The 24,451-nt window shown below is 44.2% G+C and overlaps 1 protein-coding gene across 3 annotated transcripts in view; it reads left to right on the forward strand.

The window, feature by feature from the left end:
• The window catches only part of mbd5 (methyl-CpG binding domain protein 5), a 58,600-nt gene that overhangs the window by 22,056 nt on the left and 12,093 nt on the right, over positions 1-24,451 (forward strand). For all 3 annotated transcript variants that reach the window (XM_004563332.5, XM_004563333.6, XM_076880684.1), the window contains exons 3-5: positions 3,405-3,507; positions 9,156-9,327; positions 14,833-17,220. In XM_004563332.5, the coding sequence (XP_004563389.1) occupies positions 3,405-3,507; positions 9,156-9,327; positions 14,833-17,220 (2,663 nt within the window). The remainder of the gene's footprint in view (positions 1-3,404; positions 3,508-9,155; positions 9,328-14,832; positions 17,221-24,451) is intronic.

Here is a 24,451-nt window from a genome sequence, read left to right on the forward strand (position 1 = left end):
CTGCCGCGACTAGTAAGAACATTGCATAATAACCTATATGTCTAAGTTTCTCCTTTCTTTAACCAGTGTAAAGATACAAAGGCATATTAGGCCTAGATTAAAAACAATTATCACCCAGAAACCGAATTTGTCCTGTGCATGTGTTCCATCCTTTCACAATAAAAGTCCTTGATTGCGTAGCTTCTGTACACAAAATGGCTCACAGAAGTGTACTGAAGTATTAGATACACTTTGCATAATGTGTGCCTCCAGAACTGCCATAATGCTTCATGTCATAGATTAAACAAGGCACTGGAGAATTTGATCCATATTCAGAGATGCTCTTCTGCACATCTGGGTTGTAATGAGTAGTTGTTTGAGTTACTGCTACCTTCCTGTGAGCTTGAAACAGTCTGGCCTTTCTCCTCTGACCTCTGACATCAACAAGATATTTTCTCCCAGAGAAATGCCGCTCACTGGATAATTTCTCTTTTTTAGGTCATCTTCTCTAAACTCTAGTGATGGTTTCTGAAATACCCAGACCAATAACCTTGCCACATTAAGTCACTTAAATCACCTTTCCTTTACCATTATGATGCTCATGTTGTCCTGACTATGCCTAAATGTAGCAAAAAAGGGGAAGCACATTATTAAGACAACCACATTTTCACAATTTTCCTTGAGGAAAGACAAATGAAGAGAAAGTAAATGACAATAATGACTGGGATGTGCTCCTGAGCCCACATGGTGAGGACATAGAGGGGGCGACACACTGTCTTACAGACTACCTCAACTTTTGTGTGGACACGGTCGCCCCTGCTAAGACAGTACGGTGTTATCCTAATAACAAACCGTGGGTAACACAGGAAGTCAAAGCTGTCCTCAACATGAAGAAGAAGGCTTTCAGGAGCAAAGTGAAGGAGGAGATGAAAGCAGCACAGCGGGAGGTGAAACGCTGCCTGAGGGAAGCAAAGGATACCTACAGGAGGAAGGTGGAGCAGAAGTTGGAGAGGAACAATATGAGGGAGGTCTGGAATGGTGTGAAAACCATCACAGGCCACAACACCAAGAAAAGCACAGTGGGGGGGACTGTGGAGAAGGCAAACGAACTCAACAACTTCTTCAACAGGTTTGACCAGCCCACAACCCCCCCACCCTCACCCTCACCTTCACTACAGAGTCCAATCCCCACTCTCCTACCTCCCTCGCTTCCCCCCCTTCCTGACACCATGACACCCCCCTCCTCCAATCCCTCTCTCAGCAGCAAGACATCTCCCCCCCTCCCCCCCTTCCCAAACATCTCCCAGTGTCACAGTGGATCAGGTCAGGAGACAACTGAGGAAGCTTCACCCCAGAAAGGCAGCAGGCCCAGACAAGGTGTGTCCTAGGATGCTAAAGGTATGTGCTGCTGAACTTGGGGAGCCGCTACAACGAGTCTTCAACCTCAGTCTGCGACTGGGGAGAGTGCCCGCCCTATGGAAGACATCCTGCATCGTCCTGGTCCCCAAAAAGAACCGGCCCAATGAGCTGAATGACTTCCGACCGGTGGCACTGACGTCACATCTTATGAAGACTCTAGAGCGGCTCTTCCTCAACCTCCTCCGACCACAGGTACAACATGCCCAGGACCCACTACAGTTTGCATACAAGGCGGGTGTCGGAGTGGAGGATGCCATCCTGTACCTCCTACACAGAGCCCACTCACACCTGCATGGGGGAAAAGGCACGGTCAGGATCCTGTTTCTTGACTTTTCCAGTGCCTTTAATACCATCCGGCCCTGTATGCTTCAGGAAAAACTGAACAGGATGGAGGTGGACCCCTGCCTGGTGGCTTGGATCTCCGACTACCTCACCGACAGACCACAGTACGTCAGGCTGAAGGACATCACGTCTGACACAGTGGTCAGCAGCACAGGAGCACCACAGGGAACTGTGCTGTCCCCTCTTCTCTTCACCCTGTACACCTCTGACTTCTGCTACAACTCTGAATTATGCCACATTCAGAAGTTTGCAGACGACACAGCCATCATGGGGTGTATCTGGGATGATCAGGAAGAGGAGTACAGAAGTCTGGTGAGGAACTTTGTCGCATGGAGTCACACAAACCACCTGCAACTCAACACCTCAAAGACTAAGGAACTGGTTGTGGACTTCGGGAGGTCCAGAGAAGGTCCACTGCCGGTTCAGATAGAGGGGGAGGAGGTGGAGGTGGTCAACAAGTACAAGTACCTCGGGCTGTGGGTGGACAATAAACTGGACTGGTCATGCAACACAGAGCACCGGTATAAAAAAGCCCAAAGCCGACTGTACTTCCTCAGGAGGCTGAGGTCTTTTAACATCTGCAGGAAGCTCCTGAGGATGTTTTACCAGTCAGTGGTTGCTGGAGTACTTATCTATGCTGTGGTGTGCTGGGGGAGCAGCACAGCAAAGAAGGACTCATCCAGGCTGGAGAAACTGGTCAGAAAGGCTAGCTCTGTGGTCGGCATGAAGCTGGACACTCTGGTGACAGTGGCAGAGAAAAGGACATTAAAGAAACTGATGGACATTATGGACAATGCTGGGCATCCTCTGCACACGGCCATTAACAACCAGAAGAGTCTGTTCAGTGACAGGTTGCTTCTCCCAAAGACAAGAACTAACAGACTTAAAAACTCCTTTGTCCCACACGCCATCAGACTGTTTAACTCCTCTCTGGAGGGGAGAGGGAGGGGAAACAGGAGGACAAAGGAGGGGGGAACAACTAAGCTGTAGTGCCTCTTCACCTCACTGTACAATACCTTGTGCAATACTTTTTGTAAATAGTCAACAGTGCAATAGACCTCAATACTTGAAATGTGCAATTCACTTGTATTTTTATTTTTTATTCCTATTTATTCTATTTATCCCCTTCATATATTTTATTTATATTGTCTCTGTATTTATATATATATATATATATATATATATATATATAAATATAAATAAAATATTCTGTAACTCTGTAACTTCTGTCGGTGCTGTGCTTTTTTGGAAATCGAATTTCCCAGAGGAACCCACCCGAGGGATTAATAAAGTTCTATCTAATCTAATCTAATTATTTTCTGTCTTCATGTAAAGTGCATATATATTGTTCAGGTCAGGTGTTTTAATACATGTAGATGGAGATTATTCCTCCGCGGTTGATTTCATGCTAACTACTATCCAAAAACAGTCTGAAGGAGCTGCTAACCTGCCTCAGAGAAGGGGAAAAAAAAGTTTGTATCCATCGTGTTTCTTTTCTTCTTCCACGTTAACACTAAAGATCAGTGTTCAGGAGCTCCAGTCTAAAAATGTTGAATCTTATTTCAAACGGGTGTTTCAGCAAGCTTCCCAGAAGGAGCATTTTTGCTGTGGATCATTGCCAGCTTCAGCTTCAGCCTCACCTTGTTGTTGTTCTCTGTGTGCAGTCCCAGTGGCTCGGTGCTGTCCAGCTTGGAGCAGGTGAGGACCTACCTGCTGACAGATGGAACCTGCAAATGCGGCCTGGAGTGCCCACTCATCCTCCAAAAGGTATATTTATTTATTTATTTGTTTTCTTTTGGCTCTGATTAAAACACAGTGAGATTTTTACAGCTGCTCCAATCTGAGCTCCAGATGATTCGCTATTTAGAGATTAAGATGGAGGAGCCAATCTGCGACGGAAATTAAAATTCTGTTGTCCACAAATTACGGCTAAACAAGGACCCCTAAATTTAAACTGGTGTGTGGTGTTTGTTTGTACAGGCTCCTTTCAGAGCTCTAATCATCAGGCAACTTGAGTGTACAGTGATAACTGCTGTTTCCTTTATTTACAGTAGAGATTTAATGTAACACCATCACAGTTTTCAGTTATTGTTATGCAGAAAGGAAAAACACAAACTGTATAAGCAAAAATTACATTTATTTATACAAACTGTCAGTTTTATCCTATTAAACAAAATCACAAGTTAAATCTCATCTTTGGCATTTTTTGGGCCGTTATTTTACAGTGCAGTATAAACACAGAATGGACAGGAAAGCAGGAGGCATATATAGCACTGCTACATATGCCTCTTTTCCACTAGTACCTTCTCCACTCGATTCTACTCGGTTTCAGTCGTTTTCCATTACAATTCAGTGCTTTGGGCTGTTAAAGCAACACTGCCAAAAGACCCGTCATGTCATTTGTATATGCAACAAAAACAACACAAAAATGTAGGATGTGGTAGGTATAAAGGTGATGGTGTGCCTGCTGCTAAACCGAAAGTAAGCATCTTCACTTCGTCACTGGACCACGGTGTCGGTGTTTGTGCAGCCATTGGCAATAAGTGAGGTGGTTGGCAACCAGTTTTTAGGCCACTCCCTAGAGTGGACACTCCCCACACTCTTATTTTGAAAGTTCACTTGCTGCTAAACCATTAGCATCCAGTCTTTCCAGTTTTCCTTACCGATAATGCCAATTAGGCGGTTGTTTTGGTGGTCCCCTATACTGGGCTCAAAATGGAAGAGTTGGGAGTCTACGGGATGAGAAACTCCAAAAACTACTTTGTTATGTATGGTCACAAAGTTTCTACTTTAGAGTCTTCTAGTTTCCTTTCAGGACCACTGCCTCTATTGTCTGCTCTGACAGCTTTGAATGGTGGTTCTGAAGTTTTATTCTTCAAAGTGTGCAGAGACTCAAATCAGTGTGGCTTAGAGTGAATTGCAGGAGTGAAATTATAAAAGAGTATACAGGAAAAGCTCTCCTGTAGCATAATCCTCTCCTATTTCATACTTAGGATGTATGAAATGAACCCAAGCTGACCCACTGATCTCTGTAGGACCAAACTACAAATGTTGGGGTTATGTGAGGCGTCACATTACACGGGGTAATCTGACCGATTATCCTTCCTGATGCTAAATTTGTCCCCAACACTCCACGCCATTATCAGAATGATTTTGTAGCTGCACGTCTTCCCTTATGAGTGCCCCCTCCCTGCTGTCTTCTTAGTATCTGAAAATGAAGATGCAAATATTTTTTAAGACTCATTTTCTGGTCTTAAACATTAGTTCACTTTTACATCTTAACCGTCTTAAGATGTGGGATATCACATATCTCATATCATGAGGTGCTTGGGAGAGCCGCTGCCTCCATGTTTATCTGCGATTTAGTCTATGTACATCACTGCCTGTGCTGTTAAGACAGCCCCAAGAGATGATGAGCGTGAGGAAAATATAGTGTGCTGCCAGACCTGGATGTGATTTACATAATATTCAGGGGTGGTCACGTGGCTCGGGGAAGCAGCTTCCTGGCCTCAAAACTGATCCTCACCATCCTTATTCTGGGCCCACAGCATGCTTTCTTTTCTTTCTTTTTTTTCTTTTCCTTTTTTTGTGGGGAGCTCTGATTAGTTGCAAAGCGTGATAATAAGCTTACTGTTATCTGTGAATCCATGATCACAGGAGATCCCAGTTTTCTCTTGAAAGAATTGCAGTTGCTCTAGAAGCCCACGGGTGACTGGATGGATGGGTGGATATCTATGTTTCTGTGTGCACTGATCTAAGAGGACTGTTTAAGCAGGGTTTTTCATGCGTACTGATTTTGCACAGGTATGTCAAGGAAAAATACTATTTGATATTCACAGGAATTTCTTGGACGATTCCTTGAAGATCCTTCCCCAGCCACTCTCGGATGACTGGGCATTGTTGTGGCATGCTGGCTTTACCTGAGGCCTGCACTCTGAAGCAGGATTTGGGCGCAGTGAGGAAATTTCAGTGTTAGGAAGATGAAGGTTTACTTCTCATAACTATAGTAACCTATGCTGGAGAATTAAGCTGCTCCTTAGCAAGCTTTGTTTAAGATTTGACATTAACGGGTATGAAATCAGCTTGCACTCACCAGTAATTTCTCTGGAAAATGGTGTCATCATTCCTAAAAGATCCCTCTGGGCAAACAAGGGCAGTTGTTGACCTTTTATTAGCGTTGCGAATAGCCTCAAACACCAGTGTTTGTCGTTCACATTAAAAAAAAAAGAAGTTTCGAAATATTAACCTTTAGTGTAATGAAAACAACTCTGTTTCGTGCTACAATCAGACTGAGGAAAACAGTGATTGCAGACCTGCAGTATTAATAAAATTATAGCAGCCATAGGTGTTCTACACCCTTTCTTTTATATAGTGATACAATCGGAATACAACCAGTTACATTTAGTCCCCTACTGCAAAGAGTTGCGTTGCAGGAAGTAGTTGTCAGTCTGCACTCGTTTTTACAGACTGACTCAGATTGATTATAGTATTTAGACTTCTGCCGGAAATGTACGTCCTAACTTACAACATAACTGAAAATCCTATGCTGTAACCTGAGTTGCACCTCCCAAGAAATGTGTTGGATTGAAGCAGCCAACAACTATTGTGAGCAACCTGTTCTGCACCGTTAGCTCCTCCTGTGCATTTCCAGCTACAGTTTTTTATTTATCAATGAGACAAACAATCATCACCTCAGTTTAAAGAATAATAATCAATGTAAATATGGAGTTCCTACTGGGAGATTGCTGAAACTACTGAAATGGACATTAGAATTTTATGAAGAAGTTAAAAAGCAAAAAAAAAAAAAAAGAAAACCTGGCTCTGCAAAGACTCCCTGCAGAAGTGAAACTCAGGCATATGTTGGCAATCGGACTGTGTTTATAAATTATTTGGCAGTTGTTTGCAAACCTTCACCAATCTGAGGGTGATTGCAGTCAATCTGAGTTGGACTGTGATTGTTTGAAGACAGGTTGCCTGTATAGTGATCTTGAGATTGAAAGTGTTGCCCAGAGGTTGCATGCTCAACTCCTGGATGACAAGTTAGCTCTTTTACTAGTCATGAGAAGACTGCTTGCTCTGATGTGACTGGAACCTTAATGATAGAGGTCCCAGTTGATCTCTGCTGTCAGGTTTTTTTTTTCCTGGATACAAATAGGCTAAACTTTAGTATTACAGCAGCACCTTTTTAGTCGTACTGACCAAAGCACTTAAAGCTCTCTCACATTCACACGGTGCTTTTAATGCGCTTCACTCTCACTCGCAGTCTGCTGAGCTGTCTGCAGCAGCTGTGCTGGTTTCAGTCTGCTTTATGTCGTTTTATATCAGTTTTATCTTCCTTTGTAAAACCAGTTGTTGTGCTGCCAGTGCACTTCACTTTTTTTCTCATTGGGGAGGTGCTCAACCTTTGTGTGACCGCTTGACCCGATTGATAATGTGTTGATAAATAAAGACAGATATGAAAAAGGCATCCTGGGTATGGTGAATTTGATTAACAGTGTATATGATATACAGTGGGGCAAAAAAGTATTTAGTCAGCCACCGATTGTGCAAGTTCCCCCACCTAAAATGATGACAGAGGTCAGTAATTTGCACCAGAGGTACACTTCAACTGTGAGAGACAGAATGTGAAAAAAAAAATCCATGAATCCACATGGTAGGATTTGTAAAGAATTTATTGGTAAATCAGGGTGGAAAATAAGTATTTGGTCAATAACAAAAATACAACTCAATACTTTGTAACATAACCTTTGTTGGCAATAACAGAGGTCAAACGTTTACTATAGGTCTTTACCAGGTTTGCACACACAGTAGCTGGTATTTTGGCCCATTCCTCCATGCAGATCTTCTCGAGAGCAGTGATGTTTTGGGGCTGTCGCCGAGCAACACGGACTTTCAACTCCCGCCACAGATTTTCTATGGGGTTGAGGTCTGGAGACTGGCTAGGCCACTCCAGGACTTTCAAATGCTTCTTACGGAGCCACTCCTTTGTTGCCCGGGCGGTGTGTTTTGGATCATTGTCATGTTGGAAGACCCAGCCTCGTTTCATCTTCAAAGTTCTCACTGATGGAAGGAGGTTTTGGCTCAAAATCTCACGATACATGGCCCCATTCATTCTGTCCTTAACACGGATCAGTCGTCCTGTCCCCTTGGCAGAAAAACAGCCCCATAGCATGATGTTTCCACCCCCATGCTTCACAGCAGGTATGGTGTTCTTGGGATGCAACTCAGTATTCTTCTTCCTCCAAACACGACGAGTTGAGTTTATACCAAAAAGTTCTACTTTGGTTTCATCTGACCACATGACATTCTCCCAATCCTCTGCTGTATCATCCATGTGCTCTCTGGCAAACTTCAGACGGGCCTGGACATGCACTGGCTTCAGCAGCGGAACACGTCTGGCACTGCGGGATTTGATTCCCTGCCGTTGTAGTGTGTTACTGATGGTGACCTTTGTTACTTTGGTCCCAGCTCTCTGCAGGTCATTCACCAGGTCCCCCCGTGTGGTTCTGGGATCTTTGCTCACCGTTCTCATGATCATTTTGACCCCACGGGATGAGATCTTGCGTGGAGCCCCAGATCGAGGGAGATTATCAGTGGTCTTGTATGTCTTCCATTTTCTGATGATTGCTCCCACAGTTGATTTTTTCACACCAAGCTGCTTGCCTATTGTAGATTCACTCTTCCCAGTCTGGTGCAGGTCTACAATACTTTTCCTGGTGTCCTTCGAAAGCTCTTTGGTCTTGGCCATGGCGGAGTTTGGAGTCTGACTGTTTGAGGCTGTGGACAGGTGTCTTTTATACAGATGATGAGTTCAAACGGGTGCCATTCATACAGGTAACGAGTGGGGGACAGAAAAGCTTCTTACAGAAGACGTTACAGGTCTGTGAGAGCCAGAGATTTTCCTTGTTTGAGGTGACCAAATACTTATTTTCCACCCTGATTTACGAATAAATTCTTTACAAATCCTACCATGTGAATTCATGGAATTTTTTTTCACATTCTGTCTCTCACAGTTGAAGTGTACCTCTGGTGCAAATTACTGACCTCTGTCATCATTTTAAGTGGGGGAACTTGCACAATCGGTGGCTGACTAAATACTTTTTTGCCCCACTGTATATGTATATATGACAGAAAATGGGGAATAAAACCAATAAAATGGCTAACAATAAAGGCCATTGCATGAGAGCACAGAAACATGGTGCAAAACGTAAATTAATTAAGCAAAAAGATTGTGAGTAAACTTAAACTACTTAGAACTGAAGAAGCTTCTCAGATGAGAGGTGAAACATCTTCAAGCAACTTAAAGAAGTCCAGACGCTTTTCTTTGCAAGCTCCTTTGATGATTGTGAGTAAACAAGCAAAACAATGACCAAGTCAGTTCAGTGACTTCTATCCACTTTTATTTATCTCCTCAGGTGTTCAACTTCGACCCCGGGGCAGCTGTCAAACAGAGGACAGCGGAGGATGTGAAAGCAGACGAAGATGTCACCAAACTCTGCATTCACAAGAGGAAGCTGCTGGCTGTGGCCACACTGCACAAGAGCATGGAGACGCACCCGCCTCTGGCACTGACCAGTTCAGGAGGAGGTACGAGTATACGTTACAGCTCTGAAACCATTTGTCAGGACACTTGGAAGTTAGCTCCAATAAATCCAAATGAAAGAGGACAGTGTTGATGTAATTTACGTCCTAGTTTTGGAAAATATCAGTGAGTTTGGTAAGTAATTTATCCATTGTAGAAGTTCAAAATTCTAGCTGAACTTATACACAATAAGCAAATGAAATATTTGGAGGTTTTCAGGCCTTTCACGTTGCCTCTGTGATATTCTGTCAAATCCACTCACTTTTATTTGAACTCGAAAATAAAGACAATCATAAATACTTAAAATTACCGTCTATTCATATATAAATCATACTTTAAGATGTATAAAACAGAGAAAAAGAAGAGAGAGGGAGATGCAGAGAGAAATTTATTGACACAAACTTGGAAGTAATAGATATAGAGTAATATGAAAATAATCAAGAAATCACCTATCTGTTTTGTGTCTGCTAATGGTCAATCCACCTTTACAGTTGTACTACTGAAAGTCAGTTATATGTAAGATTAAAAAGGTGTGTGTTTAAGAGCTTTTTAGATTATTCTCAGTTTGTATTATTAGGGAGTCCAGCATAGCGAGCACCACAATAATCTGGTTCATTTGAAGTGAATGCACAAGTGTTTCATAATCACGTTGAGTTAGGAATTAAGAGATAAGATAAGATAAAACTTTATTAATCCCTCGGGTGGGTTCCTCTGGGAAATTCGGTTTCCAAAAGCACAGCACCGACAGAAGTTACAGTTACAGAATATTTTTATATATATATATATATATATATATATATATATACACAAAGACATATATAAATAAAATATACGAAGGGGATAAATAGAATAAATAGGAATAAAAATACAAGTGAATTGCACATTTCAAGTATTGAGGTCTATTGCACCGTTGACTATTAACAAAAGTATTGCACAAAGGTATTGCACAGTGAGGTGAAGAGGCACTACAGCTTAGTTGTTCCCCCCTCCTTTGTCCTCCTGTTTCCCCTCCCTCTCCCCTCCAGAGAGGAGTTAAACAGTCTGATGGCGTGTGGGACAAAGGAGTTTTTAAGTCTGTTAGTTCTTGTCTTGGGGAGAAGCAACCTGTCACTGAACAGACTCTTCTGGTTGTTAATGGCCGTGTGCAGAGGATGCCCAGCATTTTTCCTTATTTTCCAGCAGTTTTTTTAGTGTCCTTTTCTCTGCCACTGTCACCAGAGTGTCCAGCTTCATGCCGACCACAGAGCTAGCCCTCCTGATCAGTTTCTCCAGCCTGGATGAGTCCTTCTTTGCTGTGCTGCTCCCCCAGCACACCACAGCATAGATAAGTACTCCAGCAACCACTGACTGGTAAAACATCCTCAGGAGCTTCCTGCAGATGTTAAAAGACCTCAGCCTCCTGAGGAAGTACAGTCGGCTTTGGGCTTTTTTATACAGGTGCTCTGTGTTGCATGACCAGTCCAGTTTATTGTCCACCCACAGCCCGAGGTACTTGTACTTGTTGACCACCTCCACCTCCTCCCCCTCTATCTGAACCGGCAGTGGACCTTCTCTGGACCTACCGAAGTCCACAACCAGTTCCTTAGTCTTTGAGGTGTTGAGTTGCAGGTGGTTTGTGTGACTCCATGCGACAAAGTTCCTCACCAGACTTCTGTACTCCTCTTCCTGATCATCCCAGATACACCCCATGATGGCCGTGTCATCTGCAAACTTCTGAATGTGGCATAATTCAGAGTTGTAGCAGAAGTCAGAGGTGTACAGGGTGAAGAGAAGAGGGGACAGCACAGTTCCCTGTGGTGCTCCTGTGCTGCTGACCACAGTGTCAGACGTGATGTCCTTCAGCCTGACGTACTGTGGTCTGTCGGTGAGGTAGTCGGAGATCCAAGCCACCAGGCAGGGGTCCACCTCCATCCTGTTCAGTTTTTCCTGAAGCATACAGGGCCGGATGGTATTAAAGGCACCGGAAAAGTCAAGAAACAGGATCCTGACCGTGCCTTTTCCCCCATGCAGGTGTGAGTGGGCTCTATGCAGGAGGTACAGGATGGCATCCTCCACTCCGACATCTGCCTTGTATGCAAACTGTAGTGGGTCCTGGGCATGTTGTACCTGTGGTCGGAGGAGGTTGAGGAAGAGCCACTCTAGAGTCTCCATAAGATGTGACGTCAGTGCCACCGGTCGGAAGTCATTCAGCTCATTGGGCCGGTTCTTTTTGGGGACCGGGACGATGCAGGATGTCTTCCATAGGGCGGGCACTCTCCCCAGTCGCAGACTGAGATTGAAGACTCGTTGTAGCGGCTCCCCAAGTTCAGCAGCACATACCTTTAGCATCCTAGGACACACCTTGTCTGGGCCTGCTGCCTTTCTGGGGCGAAGCTTCCTCAGTTGTCTCCTGACCTGATCCACTGTGACACTGGGAGATGTTTGGGAGGAGGGGAGGGGGGGAGATGTCTTGCTGCTGAGAGAGGGATTGGAGGAGGGGGGTGTCATAGTGTCAGGAAGGGGGGAAAGCGAGGGAGGCAGGAGAGTGGGGAGAGGACTCTGTAGTAAAGGTGAGGGTGAGGGTGGGGGGGTTGTGGGCTGGTCAAATCTGTTGAAGAAGTTGTTGAGTTCGTTTGCCTTCTCCACAGACACACACTGTGCTTTTCTTGGTGTTGTGGCCTGTGATGGTTTTCACACCATTCCAGACCTCCCTCATATTGTTCCTCTCCAACTTCTGCTCCACCTTCCTCCTGTAGGTGTCCTTTGCTTCCCTCAGGCAGCGTTTCACCTCCTGCTGTGCTGCTTTCATCTCCACCTTCACTTTGCTCCTGAAAGCCTTCTTCTTCATGTTGAGGACAGCTTTGACTTCCTGTGTTACCCACGGAAGTATTATTAGGATAACACCATGCCGTCTTAGCAGGGGCGACTGTGTCCACACAAAAGTTGAGGTAGTCTGTAAGACAGTGTGTCGCCCCCTCTATGTCCTCACCATGTGGGCTCAGAAGCACATCCCAGTCTGTGGTGTCATAGCGGTCTCTCAGAGCATCCTCCTTTTCCGGGGTCCATCTCCGGATGGAGCGCGTTGTGACAGGCTGCCTTTGGACGAGGTGTGTGTATTGTGGCTGTAGGTAAACCAGGTTGTGGTCTGACTTCCCTAGTGGGGGGAGGGGGGTGGCTCTGTATGCATTGCTCACATTAGCATACAGTAGGTCAATTGTCCTGTTGCTCCTTGTGGGACAATTCACAAACTGGTGAAAAGCAGCCAGAGTAGAGTCCAGTGTGGCATGATTAAAGTCTCCAGATATAATAATGAAAGCCTCGGGGTTTTGTGTCTGAAGTCTTGCTTTGACTGTGTGTATTTTCTCACAGGCAGCTGCTGCGTCGGCCCTCGGAGGGATGTAAACACACACACAGATCACATGACTGAACTCCTGAGGTAGATAATATGGCCACAAGCTAACAGCTAGCAGCTTCAGGTCCGGGCGGCATACCGAAACTTTAACGGAGACGTGTCCAGGGTTACAGTATCTGTTGTTAACGTAGACAATGAGTCCCCCACCTCTGCTTTTTCCGCTGGCCTGCGTGTCCCTATCGGCTCTCACGGATGTGAAACCGCATAGGTCTACGTTAGCCTGTGGCGTTAGCTCGGTTAGCCACGTCTCCGTGAAGATAAACAAGCTACACTCACGAGTTCACGTTGCCCATTATCACTGTCGGGATTGATGGTTTGAATCGCCTCCGGTGATCCGCTCTCCTCGCTCCAGCTTTGCAGCCTCTGTAGCTCCTCTTTATCTCAGCCGGGATGTTGTGTCGCATGCCGATCTGTCCCTTTGTTCTTAGTGCCAGCAGCTCCGCTCTCGAATAGATGAAGGAGCTGGTTCCAGAAGTTTTAAAAAGTGCATTAATTCAATTCAATTCAATTCAATTTTATTTATATAGCGCCAAATCACAACAAAAATCGCCTCAAGGCGCTTCATAGATACAGAGAAAAACCCAACAATCATATGACCCCCTATGAGCAAGCACTTTGGCGACAGTGGGAAGGAAAAACTCCCTTTTAACAGGAAGAAACCTCCGGCAGAACCAGGCTCAGGGAGGGGCGGTCATCTGCTGCGACCGGTTGGGGTGAGAGAAGGAAGACAGGATACAAGACATGCTGTGGAAGAGAGACAGAGGTTAATAACAAGTATGTTTCAGTGCAGAGAGGTCTGTTAATACATAGTGAGTGAGAAAGGTGACTGGAAAGGAAAAACTCAATGCATCATGGGAATCCCCCGGCAGCCTACGTCTATCCGGTTGTTCAGTGATGACGCGACGAATCTTACTTCCGGGTCTAAAGTAGTCTGCGTTTAATATGGCTTTTGTGTTGTTAACATGTTTAATGTTATGTATTTTCTTCTATTTGATCTCAAAAAGCTCCTAAAACAGTCAGTGATCACTGTTGACCTCCCTCGGCTTTTATTACCGCTAATCATTTATCTAAGCTCAGTTTTTAAAACCTTAGGATGTAACTACAGCCCAGCCCATGCAGCAGTATATGAATGACTAACCTCGTATTGTGGATGGATTATCTCAGTTGTTCTCCTGGCTGAAGTTTGGTCCTTTTACAGCATCCTGCCATGCGATTACATTTGTTCCTGACCACCGAGAACACTCACATTAACTTTTATCGAGTGGAAAAAAAGTTAGCTTGTTTATATTATGCTAACATAGCTGTGTCGCTAGCGGTCACGTAGCACATCATTATATACCAGCTAGCCCAACTTCAGTAACCCTACAAACATCACTGCTGTTTAGTTTTCTGTCTTCATTTATGCTGGAAGTGATAACAGAGCTGTACGTTTTAATTTGTTTCCAAAACCCCGCAGTCAGGACATGCTAGCGAGCTAACTTCCTGTTAACTTCTAACTCCGTTAAATGTCATAAATTCCGTTTTCATGGATGCCTGGATGTTAAACTCAATTGTTACACCTGGTAGAGCAGAACGCTGATCATTTTATTAAAGATGAAAGACTTTAGACAGTTTTTCAACTCTCAGTAATGCCATAGTGATCGTTTGATATATGGACCTGCAGCGGAGTTTAGACCCAGACACGGCTAGTGACGTCAGACTGAACAACCGGATTGCAGCATAACTAAGGGAGGAGCATTATCCATCTTGTATCACTATATCTAAGAGGTATAAGTAGAGTAACTAGAGGAAGGTGAAATAAAGTTTTAAAGCCTAGTCTAAAAAAAGTTAAAGTTAAGAAAAAGGTGTGGTGTTGCAGAGCTACTTGGAAAGGCTGCCGTCACTCCAGCGCCATCTTGTATATGTTGTATATAATTGTCTTATTCTAGCGATATTTCCAAGAAGGAAGAAGGCTCTCTTGGTAAATAACTTGCCAGCCTATTAAAGTCCTACATTTTGAGTTAAACTACACATGGAGGTGAATAATAGTTACTTTCTTCTTCTGACTAATGTTTTCTCCAAGCTGTTGGTCCTGGTTTAACTCAGACTTTCCTTTTCTTTCTTTTTTTTTCTCTTTAAGGTACATCATCTGTGGTTGCTGTGCATTCCACAACTCAACGAGCAATAAGGACTAAACCCCACGATGGCGTGCCCAACTCTGTTGGCCCTGACTGTAAGAACCCTTTCAAGGTGATGATGGCAGGCGGACAGCAGCAGCAGAGGCTGTATCCACCCCAGGAGTTGGGTGGAGCCCAGCAGCCAGAGCATTACCCTGGGTACCCCAGGCTGCAGAGGCTGGGCAGCGGGGAGCCAGGCCCTAAATCCCCTTACCGGTCCGGGTATGGAGGCATGTTGAGCCCACCTCCATCTGGTGCTAAGCTTTATGGAGATGGCTCGCAGTCTCCCAGTACAGAAACTCTGGGCAGCCCTGAGGGCTTTACAAGGACCAATCCTTGTGGGTTTCCAGGAGGCGGTAGCCCTGGCTCAGCCTCTATCCACGGAAACACTAGGACACCTCTTTCCCCGCCTAGTGTGATGCTTCACGGCTCCCCAGCGGGCCAGCCATCGTGTGCCATGACAGGAAGGACTAGCACGCCCCTCTCCCCAACGGCCACTGCCAAAAGCCCTGTCATTAACATGAACATGCCGCGGGGGAACTTCCCCCCTGGTATGGATATGCCCCGTGCAACATTTCACCATAAAACACAGCCCCCTGTGCACCCTGTACCGCCCCCTCCATCCATACCGCCATCCTGTGCCCTCCAGAAAAGGCAGTTAACGTCTGAAAAGGACCCCTTAGGCATCCTGGACCCCATCCCTAACAAGCCAGTCAGCCTGACTCCCACCAATGCCCCAACACCCTCCAACTTCCAGCCTAACATCCACTCTCAGGTACCAGTGATGAATGTAAACATACCCCCTCCCGCCATTGTTCCCTTGCCAAGCAACTTACCGTTACCCACAGTGAAGCCTGGGCCTGTGGGTCATGGTGGCCATGTTCAAAGGACTCAGCAGGGTGGTCCGGCTTCCTCCATGTCTCCCTCCCCCGTTACCTCACCTGTCCACATGGCTGGGCCTGCGCTTGGGAGAATAGAGGCCTCCCCTCATCGCTCGCGTTCATCCTCCACCTCCTCTGACCACGGTAACTTTGCGATGCCCTCGGGACATCAGGCCCCGTGTGGCACCATAAAGGTTCCTCCTCGTTCCCCTCGATCAGCTATGGGGTCTCCCAGGCCCGCCATGCCCTCCAGCCCCTCCACTAACAAAACCGATGCACTCCATCAGTACAAAGACTCCCAGCTGCTGCCCGGTATGGCAAATTCAATTGGCGCCCAGCAGCACGGCAATCCCATGTACTCTCCAACCTCTTCCTCCTCCTCGTCATCTTCTCTGGCCACGCCCAGTGCTTCCCAGAAGGGTCACCCGGGACTCCTGGGGATGCCCCTCAACCAGATCCTCAACCAACAGAATGCCGCTTCCTTCCCCGCCAGCAGCCTCCTGTCAGCCGCAGCCAAAGCACAGCTAGCAAATCAAAACAAACTCAGCGCTGCTGGCAACAGCACTACTGGCATGGCTGCTGGTGGTGTTGGTATGTCAGGCATGGGGGCAGGTGGCGGAGGTAATGGAGGGGGTGGAGGGCATCCTGGCCCCGTGAGTGGCCCTCGAGGCATGGAAGGACACAGCACTTTAAATCCCATGCTCCCGCCAAACTCCACCATGCTGCTCAACACTCCTGAGGGCCAGAGCGGCCGGGCAGCTCTCAGAGACAAGCTCATGGCCCAGCAGAGGGATCCCATGCGCAAACGAAAGCAATCATCCGGGAGCGGTGCCGTAAACCATGACAACAATATGGTGTATAGCATGCTCAGCAAGCCAGGCATAGGAGGACACCACATGCCGGGCCCCAGTGCCACTGAGCAGCTACGAAAAGTGGGACGACTCGGAAACCTTCACCCGAACACCTCCATGGCCCAGCTTCTTCAGTCCATGAGCAGCCACAGTTCTCACAACCTGGCAGGCAGTGGTCATCGTCCAGGTCTAAACCCCGGACCGGCATCCGGCGCTTCAGGAGTCGCACCGCTACACTACAACGACAATACCGGCATGGTCCCCGGTGGCACTCAGCAGAACCTCCTTGTCCAGCAGAGGCTGCGGGGTCCAGGGGAAACCCTGCAGCACTGCCAGAACATGGACACCTCTGGGGGCCACCTGGGCCCACGTCCAGGCCAGTTCCCGGACATGATGGCTCAGATGCAGGCATCCTCCATGAGTAACTGTGGGCCTATGGGGCCAGGCGGCACACTGGTGGGACCTGACGGCATAGCGCTGGGGCGCCCAAACACTAACCCCCCACCACTATCGCATCCTGGCCCCCACCCCTCACAGCTTCATAGCATGGGACGGACTAACATGGTGATTCCACATGGAGGTGGTGATGGAAGCTGTACCCAGAGCGTCTCCGAGACAGGTGAGATGAGATTAAACCTACTTCTAGCTGTATGACAGGTAGAAACAGGAGGAAGGTATGGAAAATGCTGAACATCAATAATCTTAATGTTTATTCAGGATTCATTACAACCTGTCACATTGTTCAAAACCTCCATCTAGGTAACACCATCTCTATCAAGGTATGATTTTATGCAATCTCAAACTATAAGGGAAGACGTTACTAGAGTGTCATTTACTGCCATGTATGTTGAATACTCTGGTGCTACGAAAGAAGTGAAATCTTTATCATTCAGAAGGGATGCATTTAATCTCCCATCGTGGCCTGTGTTCCAGAGAAGTACTAGTGGGGAATGGTCTGACAATGTGATTGGGATTAGGGCTGGGCAATATGAGGAAAATCTAATTTGATATTTCTTGGCTACATCACGATACACAATATATATCACGATATGGTTAAATAACCTCCAAAAAACAAATGTTATTTTAAACCACATAGTGCCTAAAATTGCACTGGTATACTCATTCAAATCAGCCATTCAATGTTTTTTTTTTTTTTTTTTAAATTATCCGTTCGCAGCATGTGGGAGGGAGAAAAAAACCTTATAGTGAATTACATGCAGACAGCTTAATATTGCCATGGCAATTTATACTCGATGGTTACGATAAAGCCATTTTAACCATCGTGCGTAGAAAAACTTGCGATACATCAAGTATATTCAGTCCCTAATTGGGAGAATCTCAACATTTTTAATTCTATATATCTCTACTTGTGAGGTGAAAAATAAGTCTGTTCTAGTGTAGGAACAGTGCCTACTTGGGTAAAATGTGAAACTCCTTCTTTTAGGAAACTTAGACCTTCAGACATCCACCAGGCCTGCTTCTGTAGCTTAATATTCAAGCGTATTCTACTTACTAGGGGTGGGGGGGGGAAATTGATACTGTGTAGTATCGTGATATTTTGTTTGCTAATAATGTATCGATATAGGGACAGCAGAAATCGATATTTTGTTACAAAAAAGGTTTTTGTGGACTGGAACACGCTCTGACTTCAGAGCATGTTGATCCTTTTTCTGAGCAAGAATCCTGACATTCCTTCACTGTCCAAATGTGTTTAACTTTTTTTTTGGCAGCAATAAACATGACAGTTTACTTATTTTATTTAAGACATGTTTTATTTTAATTACGTTTAAAACTTTTTTATTTAATGTAAAATTATATTTTGTTTTAACTCATTCACTGCCATTGACGTCTATAGCCGTCAATTGCAGTGAATGAGTCAATGGGTTTAACTCATTCACTGCCAATGGCTGGCAGTGAATGAGTTAATTTACTTTCAAATTCTTCAGTTCCTGAATGGGCTGCATAGTTTTCATAAATTGCATAGTTCAGAATAGCTATAATTGTACCAGATGGTTGCATTCAGTTAAGTTGGACTAGACTGTAATACAAACCGTTCAGTTTGTCAACAATAAAACTGACTGAAATGAGAGAAAGACTGAGTGTGAGACTTTGATATTAGATAAAATGAATATTGATAAAGTTTACCTTTATGTACAGAATCTGAATATCGCAAAATATTTTAAAAAATTGCAATAATATCGTGCGTTAAGTATTGTGATAATATCGTATCGTGGGATGTATGGTGATTCCCACCTCTACTACTTACCTGTGATAAGGGAGCCCTAGAGGTTGGTTACCAGTCTAATGATTCAGACATCACACAATGAAAATCTTCCCTCATCAGCAACAGGCCTGAGCTATAGCTGATATTCATTTTAAATACATGTTTGACAGAGCCTAGGTCATCCTCACTGGGAGCATATATGTTGACAAGGCATACCTCCCATTCGTCAATTAATCTGTTCAATAAAATGTTATCTTCCCTCAGAGTTTCTGTAAAATTAACTTGTCTGTGGATGAGTATAGCTACACCTATTTTTCTTCCTGATTAAGGTAAGAAAAAACACACTTTTTCTGCCCAGGACGTTTTTTTCAGGTGTGTTTCCTGCAGTGGTGCTATAGAGACCCTTAACATTATAACTTAAAACTTTTAATCCATCCATTGTCTATAGATAAAATAATATTCTTTTTAGAGAAGAAGATTGGGGTAGGAGGGTGAGCCTCGAAAGATGCACTGCTGACTGGGCTGGGAGTTCCATGACTTTCAAAAGTGGAGGTAAAGGGGATCTATAGGCTAATTTCAAAGGGAAAGTACATTCTCTGGGAGTTCGGTATGTACCTTTGGGTTGAGTCACGAAGAGAGATTTATAAAAATGGTGGAAATTTAAAAAAAGAAAAAAAGGCAAACACGGTCTTGTGATTCTAGTGGACCTGCTAGCTTTAGCTGTGTACTTGTATTTTTGCAGTTTTTCTGCTTTCATGTTTAGCAGTTCTTGTTTTTAAAGACACAATGAGTAACCACCCAGGACTGTCGGTACACGTAAGTAACCACTTATTTATGAAGTTTTTGTAGATTGTCCACTGTTTTCGATGTTAGAGGAACAGATGCTAGCATGGCTGCTTGTGTACATGCAGGAGCGTGAACCTCTTGTCCAGGGATATGCAGTTTACGGGTTGTTGTTCTGCCTTTACACAGTTTGGGCATTTCTCGGAGGGAGAAAGGCAGAATCACCATCATTTTTCTGACACTGTGCTTTGTGCCGAATTGCCTGGTGGCTCTGTAAATAGCTTTGCAACCGCATATAAAAAAAAATGAAATAAAATAAGAAAGAGTTTTGTGGAAGCATGATTACTCAAGAAGGACCTTCTTGAGTAATTGTAAACTTAGAGCTCAGGTGTGTGCTATGAAGGTCACAGGAATGTGAGATTACCGGCTGTGTTTTTGGAGAAAAATAATGGTGAAATGCTTAAAATTTTAGATGTATGTTGGTGAAATTGCCAAGATTTGGGAGAACCGTTTTCCAAGCGATCTATTTAAGGAAAAATGTGCCTAATAACACAGATAGAAACAGAATAACCTCGGTTTACATCCCTTACTCCCCTCCCTGCGATAATCTCGATTAAGATGTGGTTTCTATGGTTATGAGCGAGCTAAAACCGAGGGATTTAGGTGATAGGCCCTGAGCTTAGACCGTCAGGTTCCTCCAGTATCTCCGAGCTAATGAGCGGGAGCCCCCTCATCCTTTGGAAGGCCGGGCTAATTGTCAGTCAGCCAGTGTTTCCCTTTGTTTTATTTGTATGCTAGCATCAGTCAATGGTGTAAGGAGATGGAAATGGGATCTGCATCACGCTTTAAGGGAAGCAACCCAGATAGGGCGCTCTAAAGAGCTTCTCCCAGCAAGCCGGTCGCTATAGTAACGATAGACCCTGAATGGAGACCAGAGTGAAGCCTTTGATGAGGGTTTAGGCCTGTGTGTGTGTCTGTTGCTGCTTGTGTATTACAGTGTGTGTATGTGCATCTGTTTATTTGTGTGTGTATGAGTGATTGTATGTTTTTGAAACTGCTGAAAGAACCTACATCTTGTATTTTTAATTTTTTTTATTTCCCCCTCCTCTTTCCTGCCTGCTGAGGGGACTGGACTTCGAGTTTATGTATTCATTGTGTGTCCATGTGTCCTCGTATGGTTTATAATGGCAATATCACCAAGGGCTGCTGCAGGCCACCTGTTCTTATCACCAGGTGCCCTGTTGGTCTGATTTTTTTTTTCCCCCTTCCCAAAGTCAACTCATTGAAATTCAGGCGGTCTTCTGTAGGCCATGAGATAGGGATGGGAGGAGAAGCATATGTTTAAATGAGATTAATTATAGCCTGAGGTTTGGTTTCAAGTCTTCAGAGTCAAAAGTACTGTTTAATTCTTCTTTTAAGTACTTAAAATAAGAATTTTAAAAAAGAATGACAAGTCATCCAATCTGACCTCCTCAGAATCTGATGGATTTTTTGTTCAGTTATTTTTTAGTATATTTAATGTAAATTTTTACTTTCACATTAGGAAAGGATGCGTACTAGGAAGGATATACTATACTAGGTTGAAATGTGGCTCATTTTAATTATTCTTTCCTGCATACAGGATATTCACATGGAAACACTGAGGCTTTGTTAAACTACAGCAAAATTAATTTTCCACTTAGTTTCAGCATGATTATTTCTATATCCTGCCCTGAGAATTAGATTCATACTGGAGGAATCACAGATACAAGATGAGCCTGATATTTAAATGTAGGGCAAAAAGAAGACCTTTCACATGCTACAACTTGCTTTGACTAGACAAGTATCCTACATGGGGTGATATGAGCCTTGGAGTTTGGCTAAAATTCACTTTTTTAAGTTTCTCCATTCAGTTATCATGAAACTGATCCTGTATTCAAGGGTGTGAACTGCTTGTGTCTGTTTCTTTGCCTTGTAGACATTGAACTGGAACTATTTTGGCTGTTTGAACTATGATATGGGGATATTTTAAGCAAGAGTTCTTCAGATCTTCTATTTATGAGAAGCGGCCAATTAAGACAAAGTTCAGGGCTTTACACACTGGCCACGTGAAATCTGTGCAAATAATTTGTGTGTTCAGAATATATTTTGGAGTTGCCTATTGTTAATAAAGCCCTTCATACGGACCACAGAACGTAATTGTGTCACAACAAACAAAAGAGTTCAGATTTCTTTAAAAAGGGGGGGTGGGGTAAAAGGGGAGTTATTCCTTCCCACTGTTGCCAAATGCTTGCTCATAAGGGGTTGTCTAATTGTTAGGGTTCTCTCTAGTATTGTAGAGTCTGTACCTTACAGTAATAATTGCCATATCACAGCTGTTGTTGTGATATGTTGTGGCTCCATTTTCTTAAGCACTCCATTGAAGCAGTCTTTTAATGCAGACACTAAACACCTTTCTGTTGAAATATTTCAGTTTCACAGTACTGAGGAACATTTTAGCTATGTGGATAAACAGAATGACTCCACCAAGGATCAGTGTAACAATAGAGATTATTTTGAGCTGTGACTCATGTAAAGCTACTCTAACAGAGTCCAAAAATAAAAATGTGCAGCGAAAAATGAGCGTAAAGGTGATGTTTTGGTGAAAAATTGTAGGAAAATCTCCCAGTTCATGCAAGCTTTGCTCCGACTGTCAGAAGATGAAACCAATCCTGCAAGCTGTTTGGAAACAGAGGACTATATTCCACATTATAATTGAACCAGCATGTAGGCAGGTCTGACTCAACACCATATGGAGTACAACACTGCAGAAGAGGAGAAGCAGCCTGTTGCCTCCACCTGTTGCTTGTTACGTCTGTTTTCTATTAGTTGAGATTATGTTGCCACGTTTTACTGTTTTTCTACTAATTTCCACTGAATAAGTTCATTTGGTTTCCTGGATGGTCTGCTGTTGTTAACCTGCTCAGGGTGCAGAAGATAGCCTCAAGTGCCCTTTGTGCCATCTGCTTTATAATGCCTCACGATGCATCTACAGCTGTGTTTCCCACACTAGATCAGAACTAAAAATATTCTGTGATGCTTGTGAACCTTTAATCAAAATCTTGGTCATCACATGAGCCCCTCAAGTTGCCCCATGTTGCAGAGCGAGTGCTTCCAGTTTGCAAGGCCAGTCATTATTGGGCTTTAACACACCAGCCAATCAGGGTTGTAGTTGATCGTTTTCTTTTTTGTGTGTGTAAAAAGCACAGGGAGTTTAGCTGGATTTTAGCTGAATGTATATCAGTACATTTGACAGGGAATTTCTTGTTCTGCTCAGTAGATGCCTGCTGTATAATTACTGCAAGAGAAGTTCAGCATTAATGTTTTTAGTGATCGTTAAAGGTTTTCTGAATGCTTCATTTTGTTTTTTAATGTCAGAGAAGAGGGTTAAACAACATGAAATTAAGCGTTATGCAACTCATATTAGACTATTATAAACATTTTTTGAATGATAGTTGAGCATACTTACAGTGCTATGAAAATTTCCCAATTTCTTAGTTATTGCATTTTTTTTTACACTTAGTCCTTAGCCCTGTAACAGACTGGCGACTTGTCCATGTTGTCCCCTGCCTCTTGCACTGTGGTAGTTAAATATAGGCTCCTGGTTTTCTGTGACCCTGAATTGAAGGAGTGACAGGAGATGGTTGTGCCACAACTGGCAGTTGTCTTTGCAGAATTGTTTTAATTTAGCCACTTTGGGTGGTTTTGAAACACGAACAGCCTTTAAGTCCAGGCTTTGACTAGGCCACTCCAGAACCATTTGTGGGTTGTTGTTGTTGTTGTTGTTGGTTTTTTTGCCATTTAGAGGTGGACTAGCTGGTGTGGTTTGGATCATTGTTCTGCTGCACAGCCCAAGTTCGCTTTAGCTTCAGGACAATAACTGATGGTCAGACATTATTATAGGACTGGGCAATATATCGACTTTTTAAATATATCGATATATTTTTAAATGAGATGTGACAATATTGTTTATCGTTCTACGCAACGTTACTCTGCCTCACCTCTCTCCTTCACTAACACAACTCCCCTCCCCCATCGCTTCACCTGCAGGCAACAACAAGATGGACACGGCAGCTATCAAAGAGGAGGTGGTCAGTAAAAAGAAAACATTTGGAGATTACTATTTTAGTGCTGGTATCGTTAATCTCGTTAAAATGACATTAACGCCGTAACTGAATTAACACGGCTAATCTCCGTTAACGAGTTACAGCAGATCGCCCCGTGCGTGGGGCTGCATGGCGTCAATGCGTTAGTGCGGTTAGCTTGTTAACGCGTTGACGCCGTGCAGCCCCACGCACAGGTCCCACGATCCGTCCTCGGGACTTCCAGGTTATGCCACCATGTTTGACTGTTGGTGTGATATTCTTTTTATGAAATACTGTGGTAGTTTTATGTCAGATGCAAACCTTCCAAAAATGTCAGCTTTTGTCTTGTCAGTCCACAGAATACTTTCCCCAAAATCTTGGGGATCATCCAGATGTTTTTTGGCAAATGTGAGATGAGCCTTTATGATCTTTTTTGGTGAACTCTCCCATGGATGCCATTTTTGCCCAGTGTCTTTCTTGTTGACTTGACTCATGAACTCTGACCCTAACTGTGGCAAGTGAGGCCTGCAGTTCTTTGGATGTCGTTATGGGTTTTTTGTGACCTCCTTGGCTATGTCCATATGTATATGGGGTTTTTTTTTTTTTTTAAAATAGGGATTTCTCAGAGTGTGTTTTGAAAAATATCTCAAAAGCTGTGAAAAGTGTGCCAAATCATCAGGTAGTGATATAACAGTAACCGTGAAGAAATGATGGCTGATTAAAAGCCACAGCGCACAGCC

This window comes from Maylandia zebra, linkage group LG23 (genome assembly GCF_041146795.1).
Source record: "Maylandia zebra isolate NMK-2024a linkage group LG23, Mzebra_GT3a, whole genome shotgun sequence".
Classification (NCBI taxonomy): domain Eukaryota; kingdom Metazoa; phylum Chordata; class Actinopteri; order Cichliformes; family Cichlidae; genus Maylandia; species Maylandia zebra.